Source organism: Bactrocera dorsalis, unplaced genomic scaffold (genome assembly GCF_023373825.1).
Source record: "Bactrocera dorsalis isolate Fly_Bdor unplaced genomic scaffold, ASM2337382v1 BdCtg012, whole genome shotgun sequence".
Classification (NCBI taxonomy): domain Eukaryota; kingdom Metazoa; phylum Arthropoda; class Insecta; order Diptera; family Tephritidae; genus Bactrocera; species Bactrocera dorsalis.
The window spans coordinates 21310-34660 of NW_026038063.1; the positions used below are offsets into that span (position 1 = coordinate 21310).

The 13351-nt window shown below is 38.5% G+C and overlaps 1 protein-coding gene across 6 annotated transcripts; it reads right to left on the reverse strand.

Moving 5' to 3' along the window:
- Window positions 1–1336: 1336 nt before the first annotated feature.
- On the reverse strand, window positions 1337–13111 carry LOC105228113 (protein enabled). 6 transcript variants are annotated; one of them, XM_011207776.4, is made up of 9 exons: window positions 11478–13111; window positions 8129–8453; window positions 7799–8055; window positions 6860–7088; window positions 5784–6434; window positions 5564–5722; window positions 5310–5498; window positions 5116–5236; window positions 1337–5042 (listed from the first exon to the last, which is right to left on the reverse strand). In XM_011207776.4, the coding sequence occupies exons 1-9, from the start codon at window positions 12641–12643 to the stop codon at window positions 5014–5016; spliced, it is 3126 nt and encodes a 1041-aa protein (XP_011206078.2). In that variant the 5' UTR covers window positions 12644–13111; the 3' UTR covers window positions 1337–5013. The 6 variants fall into 6 exon arrangements, with proteins under 6 accessions (XP_011206078.2, XP_011206077.2, XP_011206080.2 ...); XM_011207775.4 differs by having other exon boundaries at window positions 6860–7100; window positions 8129–8450; window positions 11478–13109; XM_011207778.4 differs by having other exon boundaries at window positions 5116–5233; window positions 11478–13109.
- Between the last annotated feature and the right edge of the window lie 240 nt (window positions 13112–13351).

A 13351-nucleotide genomic window follows, 5' to 3' on the forward strand; every position in this document is an offset into this window, starting at 1 on the left:
TTGGCTTTGCTGTTTTGGAGATGGATTTTTGAAATAGATTTCGTTGAGGAAATACATTCCACGTTTTAACCACTTTCGAAAGCTATCCAAAGGGGGTTGGCAAACAGAAAATATGTAGTAGAGTGGGGGCAGAATACGCAGAAATAAGCTAGAACACATTAAATACAAAAAAACTGTAGCGATTCGTAGCACACACACACAACACACAGCACACATTTGCATCCAAGTGTATTTTTGCCGAAAATCAGCGACGGCGCGCACATTTTAGTTAGTCTCTACTTTGGCTTTATTGTTATAATTATTTATTTTCCATTCTTTTGAACACACAGCACTTTGTATTGTATATTTGTGTTATGTTTGTTTGCCGCAAAACGTACCTTACTCGCAGAGTTTCAGTTTCAAACTGAAGTCTGCTCAAGCAAACGAGAATCTATAAGATAAGCAAGCGCAAGCACACGCACGCACTCAGATACTCACTCAATTTTTTTGCTGCTTTTATGGCAACTTTGCAAAGCTGCCTGCTGCCTTCACACGGCTACACACGCAGATTCGCTTAAAACACGTCATTATTTGCCGCAGTTCTCCACATGCGCCCTTTACAGCGCACACTCTTTTGCCACTCTCTCGTTGTAATTGTTTTGGCGCTCGCTCTCTCTATCTCACGCATACATTGCTATTTTCTAATAGCTTTACAAATCATCAAAACGGTTATTGCTGAGCTTTCCGACGTGTGCGGTGCTTTCAAGTTGAATTTAACCGTTTTAGTCCATTTTGTTTATTTCATGAACGCCTGTGTATATGCTTCAGTGGCTAGAAGCTTTGCAGTTATTAACGGTATTTTCCACTTTCAAATTTAACATAAAAGCTGCTGGAATAAAAATGTACAACTGAAATAGAAAAATAACAAAAAAAAAATTCAAATTAAAAGTGCGAAAATAAAAACTAATTGAATAACTGAAGGGACTAAAACTATAAGTAGCAATGCTGAATGCACCGTTTTCTCTTAGAACTAGCGCAAACTCATACTTCGCAAGGTAATCAATAATTATGACATTCATCGTCAAGAGTGAGAGTGCATACACCTCACTTCAGCACAAGTTTCAAATAAGTTAAACAAAAGGAAACAGTCTGATATTTAGAGTAAACTATTAAAGTTACTTGCCTTTTATAGTCCGAAGCAGACGGTAGAAAAATATATTTTGCTTGTTCCCCTGATATTCATTTTACACCTGTGATGTGATGTGATATTATGTGCATTTTTGAGCAGCCTACAAAACTCCTTCATCCGCAGCGCAGCAACTCTCCCAACCCAAGCCATATTCAAATTGTTGAAATATACACAATTGTTATTGTTTTATTTTACATAAACTTTTTTTGGCTTTATTTCATTTCTGTCTATTTTGCTTCTGTATTACCATATGTATTGGATTGCATATATGCATGTCAATTATTACTTTGAAATCGTTTTTTTACTTCCGAAATGCTGAGTTACTTATTCGTGTGTTGAAATGCAACGCTCAGTGGCGTGTTTGTATCTTAACTACTTGTCAATTTTTGGTGTGCCGCATAAGTGTGTATGTTCATATGAATCTTGATAGTCTTTGTATATCGTCTTGAATATGTTTTCTTTATTTTGCAATTATTCCTTCTTCATCTTCTTTTCATTAAGTCGATTTCGCATGTATGTATGTATGTATATTCAACACTTTATTATTACTAAATTATCAATTAAATGTCAATTGTAAAAAATCATCGCATCTTGTTTGCATTTTTCGTTATTCCCTTATTCTGTATTTGTTTAAATTAAAAACTTATTACATTACTTAGATTTTAAGCGTGTTTAGTGGTGTTACATACATACATATATCTATTATAAACAAGGATGTGACAAAGTTATTAGTTTATTACAACTTCTTTTGTGGTTTTTGTAGTTTTTATCGCTCAGCATAAAATCATACATGTAGTACATACAACAATACATCTAGTGTGCCGTGGGTTCACAAACAAAATACTGCCAAGAAACAAAGTGGGTAAGCGCTAAGAAGCCTTTGTACACACTTTCTGTGCTGAATTTTTAAACAGTATAACATACAAGTCCATATTCACCACAACTAAAATATCCACAACGAAAACGACAATTTTTGCCATTCTCTTTCGATGCTCGGCTCGCTTCGCCACCCACCTTTGGGCTTGTCAACTTAGTCACATACGGAAGAATTTACTGGTTTTAGTACTCAACACTTACATACATTCTTTATATGCTGCTTTTCACAGCTTTCATTTCGAATGATTTGCTTCGCTGTGCTTATGTAAATTACATTTATTTAAACTTACTCACTAGTTTGGTTTCCTTTACTCACAACTGTATTGCCATACAATGCTCACTTTTTTGCACAAATCCATGTGTTTGTATGTTTGTATGCATTGACTCTAGGCCATATTTTGTATTTGTATATGCGGAAACTCTAAAACAATTTTACTATTTGCAGACTTGTTGCCGACCGATTGCTGTTTTAAAGAAATTCGCTGCATCTCCGAAAATTTGGGAAAGGTTTCGAATGCGTTCGAAAACACCGCCATTGCCTAAACTAGCCAGGCGGTTGGAAGAAACACAAAATATGGAAATCAATATTTTTCATAACATAGCAAATATTTCATCTCCACAGCAGAATCCGTCACAATGGCGCTGGAAGACACGCTCTACTATGTCAACGTACGGTTTATAGTCTATCGCATTAGCTTAGAATACAAATGTAAATTGAAAGTTATTTTTTATTTTAGGTCTCTAATGCAGCCACTTAAGTAAAAACGGTTTATTTTTCTTGTTGTCTTGTACTTGCTGTGTCTGCCACTGCGACCACAACTTTGAAGTTTTTCCGATTTCTCTAATTACCAGTAAATAAATTATGTTTATAACTGTAAAAAGGACATAGCTGCAGCTATGTGTGCTCACTTTCGCGTATAATCTGCAAGTATTCGTTTTGTCATAATTTTTTAGTGTTACTGTACTTACGCACTACTTATATGAAGAAGTTTCGTATCTACGAATTTACGCTTCCAAATATTTCGGCCAAATTCTTATGCATGCGCATTCGTAGCTCACCTTCGATGCGTCGATCTAATCGCGTGTACATACATATGTACTTATATATTAACAATTATGTTTAGTACTTTTTTTAGGTTTTAATCTCTTACAATCCATGAATGTTTTTATTCGTTCATTTCATTGGCTTTTTATTCATGTTTGATATATTGTATTATTATCAGAGTATGCATATTATATAATAGTAATAGTAACATTTAGAAAGCAGTTCTCTTCTGGTATGTAATCGAATTTGTGTTTAGTTTTTGTTGGTTTTCATTGTTTTTTTTTATATTTTTGCTTTACAAATTGTTTAGATAATTGCTATGTAGTACATATAATATTAATGAATGGTCGCATGAATGTACTTAAATCGCACTATAACTATGTATGTATGTATATGTATAAGTATACGTTATAAATAATTCACACAGAACGGTGTGTACGTGCAAAAGAAATAAAAGGCATTTAAGTAATAGAAATTAAAACATATACTTAACATACATATGTATGTATATGTTAACATATGCATGTGTGTGTGTATAAAAAAATCGAATACAAAATTTAGCGGTGTCATTGTATTACAAACGATTCACTCATTTAGTTATGTTTCATCTGTTATTCCTTTCAAAAGCATATATACCATACATAATTGGGTTAATAGAATCCAAGTTTACAGTTTCTGATGTTCGCAGCCGGACTAAAAACGCGTTTGCCTACAAAATGGAAAATTATCTTACAGATGCTGCGAATATGATAAGGAACTATTGAATTTGAGAATATGTATTCGGCGGTTTATAAAGTTAAATACACAAAAATAATACATATTGGCAAATTTTGTACGAGAGACTTGCTTGATTTACCACCTGAAGACAACTTACAAAGTATGCCGTTTAGCCAAAATAAAGCACAAAAAATATACATATTCAACTAAACCTATGTATGTATGTGGATAATTATACTATTTGTTCAAATTTGTTTTTTAATAGTAAAACTATGTCTATAGTAAATGTAATATAAATACAGCGAACATCGTATGATCAGTTTGAACATATTTTTTCTTCAAATTTTGTATATATTATTTGTAGATTCATGGAGCGAGCAACGATATATTACACTTAAATATTTTATATGTATGTATTTATTTTTTTATCTAATACGAATTTTTAATAAATTTATAGTACGAAGGTTCAACTTCGAGAGATATTTTCGAAATATGAAACGTTTGCTTGCATTCACCTACACAAAGCGACATTAACATGAACTACGTGAGTTGCCCACGTGCTGTTTGAACGCGTTGCGTTGCGTTTTGATAACGTACTATTTGCTTCGCGAAGAAGGGTTTGTCGTATTGCCTAGTACAATGCGTACATACTTCGGTATGTAAATGATCATGAAAACGCCGGCAATTTGAGTAAGTGTGTGTATGTTTTGGGATATCATTTTCACTGTTTTTTTTTGTAATTTTTGTATTATTTAGTACTACATTAAATTTTGTATTTATTTAAAAATTTTCAATACGCATTCAGTTCATTGTTTATTCGTTACTTGTTAATATGGTTGTGTTGTTATGACCGTTAGATTAGCACCAGCCGTGCTACATAACTTGTTGATATCCGAAGCTATATATTTAGCTTGTGTAATGTGTGTTATTTTTTATCTTAGCTTTTATGTATAATTATGGAAGTAAGTATTCCGTTTTCCATTTAAACGTTTGTAGATAATATATATATATATATATTTGTATATATATAAAATAATGTTTGTTGCTTTTTGCAAACTGCAGTTTGTTGCTAAATTAAAACAAATAGGTCCACAACGAATTCCAATACATTCCAACCATCCGACTACTTCACTTTATCACCGACAAATATGTTTTTGATCACCGTTCGGCGGCTGCTAAAGCTGCTCGTACTAGACTGTTGCCGATCTTATCTTCGATTGAATTCGGATTTTATAACTGCAAACATTTAAATTGTTATTATATTTACAGTGAAAGTGAATGAAAAGCTGATGTGTGCATCAGGACTAACCTTCTATAATTTCTTGTTTGACCTTTTGGATCTCAGAGCGAATCTCTTTCAGTATATCAGCCTTTAAAGTGTCCAACTCAGTGCTTGATAAAGCCAATGACAGACCATCGCCATTAACCTGCTGTACAAAAACAAATGCCACATCAAATACAAAATTTTCAATAGTACCGCATTATGCCGAGGATGTTACAGACCTTAAGTATCGTCTCCTCGCTAGCGCTACCAAATCGCTTGCGCATCGGTCGTGGTGACTCGCTACCACTGTTCGATGTATTGTTGGAAGAGGCATTACAATTCGTATTCGATGATGAAGAGCCTAGTTTGTGTGGCAAAGTGTTTGACTTTTCCCAGGGACGCTGTTTTACTTCCGGTTCGACTTCGGGCTAAAATAGCGCAACAGAAATGGATACATTTTCTCCAGTATAAACGTTAACGATAGACGATTTACCTCTTTCTTTTCGGCCTGTGCACGTCGTCGTGCCAATGTTTTAGCCATTTCATCCATCATGGAAGCCATACCGGTGGAGCTCCGACCGATTGTGCCATAGTTACCGCTGCCGCCACTTGAGGTGCTGCTACCGCTATTTTCTGTAGGTGCCGCCGTTGGCTGGAAATTAATGGCCATTGGGATATTACAATTACGTTTAATGCAGATCAAAATAAATTACCTTATTCTTCTTCAGCTTGGCTTGTTGCAACTGAGCCGCCAATGATCCCATAAGATCGGCTTGAGGATCGTCCTTTTTCGATGATGGAGCGCCTCCCGCGGGAGGCGGAGGTGGTGGTGGTGGCGCCGCAGCTGCTGCCGGCGGTGGTGGCGGTGCGGCTGGTGCTTGTGGTGCGCTACGATTAACGTTTGCCGGTGGCGGCATCGGTGCTGGAGGTACACTACTACCACCCATCATAGGCGGAGCTGGAGCACCTATGCCTCCGAATGGAGGTGGTGGTGGCGGTGGCGGTGCTGCAGCAGCAGCTGCACCAGCAACAGCAGCAACACCTACGCCACCACTGCCACCACCATTCTGCAGTACACCACTTGGAGCTTGTTGTGGTGGCTGTTGCATCTGAATTGGTTGTCCACCATATACACCACTACTCGAGCTAACGGATGTGGGCAGCGCTGGCTGCGATTGCGAAGAAGAAACATAAATTGGACCGCCGCCACCGCCGCCGCCACCGATACCGTTCTGATGTGGTGGCGGCATTGGTGGCTGAGGCGCACCTGGTATGCATTGTGGCGGCGGCTGTTGCTGTTGTGAATATTGATGCAGATTAAGATTCGGATTAGAATTAGATAACATAAAGTGGCTGGGCTGGTACTGTGATGATGACGAATGATGTTGTGGTTGGTTGCAATGGTTGGTGGTGGTTGGTGTGATAAGAATTATGGCAAGTCAGGCATTACAGATAGGCGGACGGGCGGACAGGCAGCAGGAGTTTATTGTTTGGATGTTTTCAATATTTATGTACATTTAAATTTTTTTTGTTTGTTTTTGCAATTATCGATTTTTCCGATCGAAGGCCAATTTTTAATGGATTCCAAAGTTGTGTAAAAGGAGCAAGTTTAAACCAAAATTACAACAGAATTTCAAAGTATGTAAAGCACACAAATTTTGAGATGAAATGAAAGAGAAAATTAAAGCATAAATAAACGATCACAAAAACGAATAGTTTTGTGTTGAGACTATGCTCTTAAATACACAAACACCAAAGGCAACTGAACGTTTTCCTTCGAAAGACATACCTGTGATTGTGGCGGATAGCCGGCGTTGACCAGCTGTTGTGCGGAATAAACGTGCGAGGCTTGTGGAGCCTGTTGCATCTGCTGAGGTGCGTGGTACTGCGGCTGACCCGGAACAGGTGGAATATGCGTCTGTTGCTGTAAACCGTTGGGCTGGCCCGCCTGACCATAGGGCGGCTGTGGCTGCTGCTGCGGTATTGTCATCTGCTGTGGTTGCGGAGCCGCTGGAGCGCTAAGGGAATTTCTTTAGTGGTGAAATGGATTTTTTCGGATAGGCAAATTCGATAAGGAAGATTTTGATTTTGAATGTGATTTGGTGTGACAATTCAGTGAGGGAATTTAAAAAGTGATAGATGACAGGTTTAGGGTTAGTTAGTAACGAATTCAATTGAAGAAGAAAAGATATTGTTATGAAAATTTAAGTAAATAGAGTGCATGTCGTATTCAGAAAGGGAGATCGGTTAGTATGGAGGCGATGACACAAAACATTATTGAATTTTATAGATCGAGTGCAGAAAAAAGACAAACAAAACAAGATAAGTAAAAAAAGATGTTAACCAAACTTATTAAAAATAGAAAAATGTTTTATAAGAATATGCAAATTAGATGAATGTTTTAAACAAGCGTTTGTAAACTTGGACTTATCGTAAAAAATGGAGAATAAACTATATTCTAACCAATACTTCTCACGGTATCACCAGATAATCTTCACTAATCGACAAACTTAAACTAAACTAGCAACATAAAGAGTAGTTACCTTTATTTCACCAAATAAAAAAACTTGGCATGACTGTTTAATGAAGTAATAATTCCCACTTAATACTAAGTCTTCTCCTATGAATATGTCAACATTTCTGTTGAAACTTCGCAAATCTTACAATTTCTCCATCCCCACTAGTCCAACAGTATGAGATAACTCTACGTATTAATGCGATTATTTACCTGCTGGTGCGATGATGTCCCTGCGGAGTCGGTGGGCTTTGTGGTATATTGTTTTGATTGGCCTGTGAAGTTGGGGTTTGTGCGGAAGGTGTGATTTGTCCAGTAATTTGTTGTTGCTGCCGCAAAATCGCCGCATCTTCACTTGTCATCGTACGATAGCCCATATCCTCCTCAAAACCATTCCCATTTGTGGGAATACCGCCCATACCCATTGCACCACCCATAACCGGGTTGTTGGCCAAACGACCACTGAGCACCTGAAAAGAATAGAAACAACAGTAAATTTGAGAATCACCAAGCATGTGCCCAAAATCAATTAAAATTACTCACATCCAACGCATGAACCATAGCCCGAGCAAAGGCCTCCGCATCATGTTGAGAGGAAAAGTTCAAGCCGTAAACGAACTTAGAATCGCGCCATTGATGAAATGTTGGTGTGGCTTGATTATATTTGAGACCCTTCAGTATGGAACAATTGATAACGACCTCGTGATCCTGCAGTTTGCGACCAACAATGCGGAATGTATTATTCTGTTGATGATGGTAGATCTGCACTTTGCTGAGGCCGGCTGAGGTGCCCGACGGCAACCAGCGCTTCAGGTTGTCATCGTAAACCATGACGGAGGCGCGGGCGCCAATAATACTTTGCTCACTGCTGAAAGAAAACATGAAAAAGAGTGCAACAAACATGAGATAAGTGGGAAAATCACATATTATATAATACATTGCATCAAATGTCAGCAACTTGAATGAGTTTAACAGGAAATTACAAAGTAAGAAACTTTTTGCAATTGCATTCTTCAATACTTATGTATGTATGCATCTGTGTTACATTCACACATGGATCAGATTTGAAATAAGCTAGAAGTAATGGTAAGGAAAGTGTAACGCAAAACCTAAGACAATGCGCCCTGCTTGACAAACATACTCTAACACATATGTATGGTGTGCGACGTTTGCCTGTCATTCTTTCACACAACTCTCCACATAGTTCAAGTGGACCTTACGTTTTAACATTTCTGTGGATGAATCACTTCTAATGAAAACAAGAAAACGCTCAGTTTGACAATGTTGTAGTAGCAAAAAAATTGCGATTAGGTAGCGGAAAGAACCGTCAGCAATAACACTGGGAAAGCAAGTCAACCATATACAAATGCATATACATACATATGTATATACTTATATGCACTCGTGCTGCTTAAGCGCTTTTAACTATTTTTATAGAGCAAGTTGACTCGTCGGTTTGGATTGAGTAAATCGTTTAACCCTGTTGATTTTAAAGAACTCACTTCTTCAAGATTCAGATTTATTCTCACTCATTGTCATATATGTATAATAACAGAGTAAATAAGAACAATGTATGTATATTTTTTTCTTCACCGCTATTTTGAAAGAAAACGACTGTTAATACATATGTAATTCGTTTAAGGATTAACACCACCAAAAAAACAAATTATTGACTTAATGACTTAGAAAAAATCCGCACATGTGTGAGTTTGTTTACTCAAGTCCATGCCGACATACATAACCATAAACAAGTTCTGTGATTATGCCGCAGGCGCAGTCAATAAGCGTGTACGCTACAAACAATAGCAAAGTTTACTGTGTAGCAAACAAAATACAGACAGATAAAGCATTGTTTCACAAAAACCGATGTGCGATTCTTTAAAGGAACAATGTGAAAAATATCACAAGTTAAAAGCACTAACGAAATCCGTACACCACTAAAACACCGAACACTTTACTTGTGCGTTTTCACATGGAACAAATTTATGTAGCGACAATTAGCAGTCCGGTAAACCGATTGCACTCCTACATTTCGCCTAAACGACCCGGTCTTACCAAAATAAAAACGAAACAACGAAAAAAATGCAATGGCTAAAAACAAGAGTCAACACAAAAGGCGGTCGAGTTGATGTGTTCACTTTAAAAAAAAAAAAGCAAAAACGACAAAAAACAGTTACCAAACGACCAAAACGCAAAGAATATAAAAGGCAAGGAGGAAAGAAAAGAAAAGGCTTGAAAACCAGTCGCCGTGCGCAAATAACTTTATGAACATATGGCAGACTAGTTCCAGTATGGACTGAGTTACCTATAAGTCAAGCCAGTTGTGTGCTAAGCGCGACTTCTATGCAGCGCCAGATTATGCGTTTGTCATTGCGTCTTCTGACATTGGCAACAACAAATGATGATGATGATAATGCGCCGATGACAAAAACGTACTGCGGTCTTTTGTGTGTACATGTGCATACGTGGGTACGTACGAGAGACACATAACTCAGTAGGTGTTACGTGTATTGAAAGTGAAGTTCTTGCCCCGTTGGACGGGTGGTTGTTGTTGGGCAGAAAGCACAAGATTGGCAACTTAAAGCATTTGAGTCAAAAGTGAAAACTTTATATGTATGCATGCGTCTAACCATACATATGTACATACAGGTATTTACTTGTATGTGTGAGGAGGGCAAGTCGTTGCGCCCCAGAACTGTATTTGCATGTTTACATGCTGGCTAAATTACAAATTAGTTGCAAGCATTAACTTACATACATGTATGTATGTATATTATAGTTATAAGTTCCATAAGACCGCATAAATTGGAAAATTGCAAGTGAAATTTGCGAAGTACTCGAGCGTTGCAAGTAATTTACGGCTCTAATTGGCGTTGCACTTGCAGCAATATGCAACATGAACAAATATATGTACATATATACACACATATATATAAATATTCATAGTTGAAACATATAAATAAAATCGCAGTTTTGGTCTTCTGCACACAAATCATGCGTTGATTGGCGTTTGCTGATTGAAACTTAATTGCGCAAAATTGAGCGATATTTAAGGCGTTGCGCTACCAATTCGAGCAGATCAAGGTTATGCGTGAGACATCTGTGTGGCTGCAAACACTCGCTTCTATGCACGTATCGCTTAAGCAACTGGAAAACGATTAAATAAAAAATATATAATAAAAAATAAATTTATGTAAAACTTAAGCGTTTATAACATCGCGAATAAAAGTGTCCGCCAGAGCGCAGATAAAAGTTTTATGCTTTAATATGTTGTGTGTCATGTGTTATGGTTTTCAGGGCAATGGCTGCGAGTGTGCTGAAGATTGCATCTGGCCCCGGTGTGGATGAGACGAGCACAACACAGCGCGCACATATTGAGGCCATGACTCACGGGGATTCGATACGGTGGTCGAATGTAGAATGCAATAAGAAGAAGGAAGTAAGTAAATGAAAAGAAGAAATCAAGTTCTCGGTGGACACGTACGAGTATGAGAAAACGATTAGAACAATAAATATGTGCGGAAAAGCAAACGGGCATTCAACTGTGGCAGGAGCCTAACTGGTCAATAGACTCTAACTGCAAGTCCAAAATAAAGCAAATATCCTCAGCATTGTCAAACTTAGTTTTTAGAAAGAATAAGAAACATTTGGATAGCACTTCAATTCGATTGAATGTCATGCAAATGTTTTTCCGACACATAAACGCCTGCCGATAAAAGCTAATCCGAGCGTTTTCAATTTTCTCGACAGGCTTGTATCAGCAAATCTGCTATAGTAAAACTATAAATGTGCCTCCTAATTTAAAGGAACCATATATTCGACTAGACTCAATTTAGAGTACACTGCATACGAGTATCACTTGCAGTAATTGGCCATCGGCACTCTTACGTACATATATCCAGCGTTGGCTGTTGTTGGCCAATTACTAATTAAATTCGCTTTGACCGAATTATGACGCGTCGGCTGCGGATAAAAATGCTGATTATGTTGAGCTTGTTGTCGCTGCATTTGCTGTTGTTGTTGTTGTCTGTATTCATGCAATTGCTGCAGTGCGCCGATCTCATAGCCGTCATAATCGTCATCGGCGGTGTCCTCAATCCCCTCTGATCTGTCGCCGCTCCTCACACAAATGGACGGCATCGAGTGCGTGTGTTGCAACTTGCGTAAATTGTTGAATGACAGCGCGGAAGAGCGCTGCGACGTGGACGAGAGCGGTGACGAACCCAACCGTCTAGCATTGATCTCAGCTTCCACAATGGGCAATGAACCAAAGCCAGCAATTCTGCCGTCGCTGTCCATCATAAAATCGTTATCTTTATCCAAATCGTGTCCATCAATGCCACCAGCTGCTAAGTATGAACGCGGTGCCGGATGATGGGCATTGTAGTTGTAGTCTAGTGAACACGCACCGCCACCGCCCTCATTTGCATTGTTGACAATTTGCGGTGCCTCATAAATGGGCGATGTTGCTGTTGGTGTTGTTGCGGCCATAGGCAATTGCAATACTAGTTTATGATGCTCATAGAATGTGGTTGTTGGTGCGGCCGCGGCCGCGGCAGTTGCAGAGGCCGACGCTGAATTGGATTGGTGTAGCAATTGGTGCTGCTGATGGCGGTGGAAGTGCGGGTGTCGATGATCGAGCATATTAAGCTGTTGCAGCTCCTGTATCGAGTAGTAGTAATGGGAATCGTCTGGCTGATAAAGACGCGCGATGGCGAGATTGCTCGCGGACAGTGACGATGCTGAGGAGGGCGTGCGTGAGGGTGGTGGCGGGAAAAATGATTCATCAGCATTACTGGCAGCTGGGGCATTGGCTGCCGACTGAGCTACTTCGGAAGTAGACTTTCTGTGTTTTCTACGCATTGTTGCTGTGTTCACATCAATATCAGCTGGATTTTGTTGGGCCTGTTGTTGTGCGGGACCACTTTGATAAGCGAGTATTATTGGGCCATGCTGCGGTTTATTGATATATATATCACTATCGACGCAGTCCTCGTTAACATTTTTGTTGCTGGGTTTTTTACTTTTAAATGATGCTTTGGCGTAAAGCTTTTTCATGGTTGTAGAGACCACACAATCACTCCCACTCAAACTAATTTGCTTTGGCCTTCGATTGTACTTTAAGATTTCGTAAATAAATTTCAACTACTTGGTAACATTTTCACAAAAGTCCGTATATTAACCATAACTATTTAATGATAGTTTTTTTATTTTTAACCAAATGTTCTTAAGACCGTTTAAAATGCATAATTTTCTTATTTCAATTGGTTATATTCGGAATGCAATTCACAAAATTCATCGAATATATGTACTCGTACAGTTCACTTATATTTCGTTTTCAACACGAGCGAATTTCGGTTTAAAAACCTAACAAACGCCGCTCATTACTTGTTGGAAGCCCGTATAAGCCAGAAAACGCTGGTCAAATATGTACTAAATATATATTTTGTATGCCGAGTTCGATTGCCGAAATTTCGCAATCGACTAAATAATAGACAAACCACGGCGACCAGTCAATATCTGTTGAAATTGTAACAAATAGCTTACACTAGACAACGAAGCGCGCTCGCCGAACGCGATCACAACAAGACTTGATTAACAACTAAGGCCCGCGCACTGAATGTCGAATGTACTCATGGAGAATCGAGGCTAAGATTGAGACTGCGCTAGCTAAGCCAGATATCTAACTGAACACCATCCGACCGGCCTCCGCTCGCAGCGCTGATCAATTGACTCTCGAGAACCAACGCTACTACGGTATGCGGT

Excerpts from the sequence above, each read along its gene's own strand:
- LOC105228113 (XM_011207773.4), bottom strand. The coding sequence starts at position 12,643 with ATGAAAAAGCTTTACGCCAAAGCATCATTTAAAAGTAAAAAACCCAGC. Across the intron at positions 7,101-7,798 it reads GGACATCATCGCACCAGCAG|AAATTCCCTTAGCGCTCCAG; the intron begins GTAAATAATCGC and ends TCACCACTAAAG. Across the intron at positions 5,723-5,783 it reads CCAAGCTGAAGAAGAATAAG|CCAACGGCGGCACCTACAGA; the intron begins GTAATTTATTTT and ends ATTAATTTCCAG.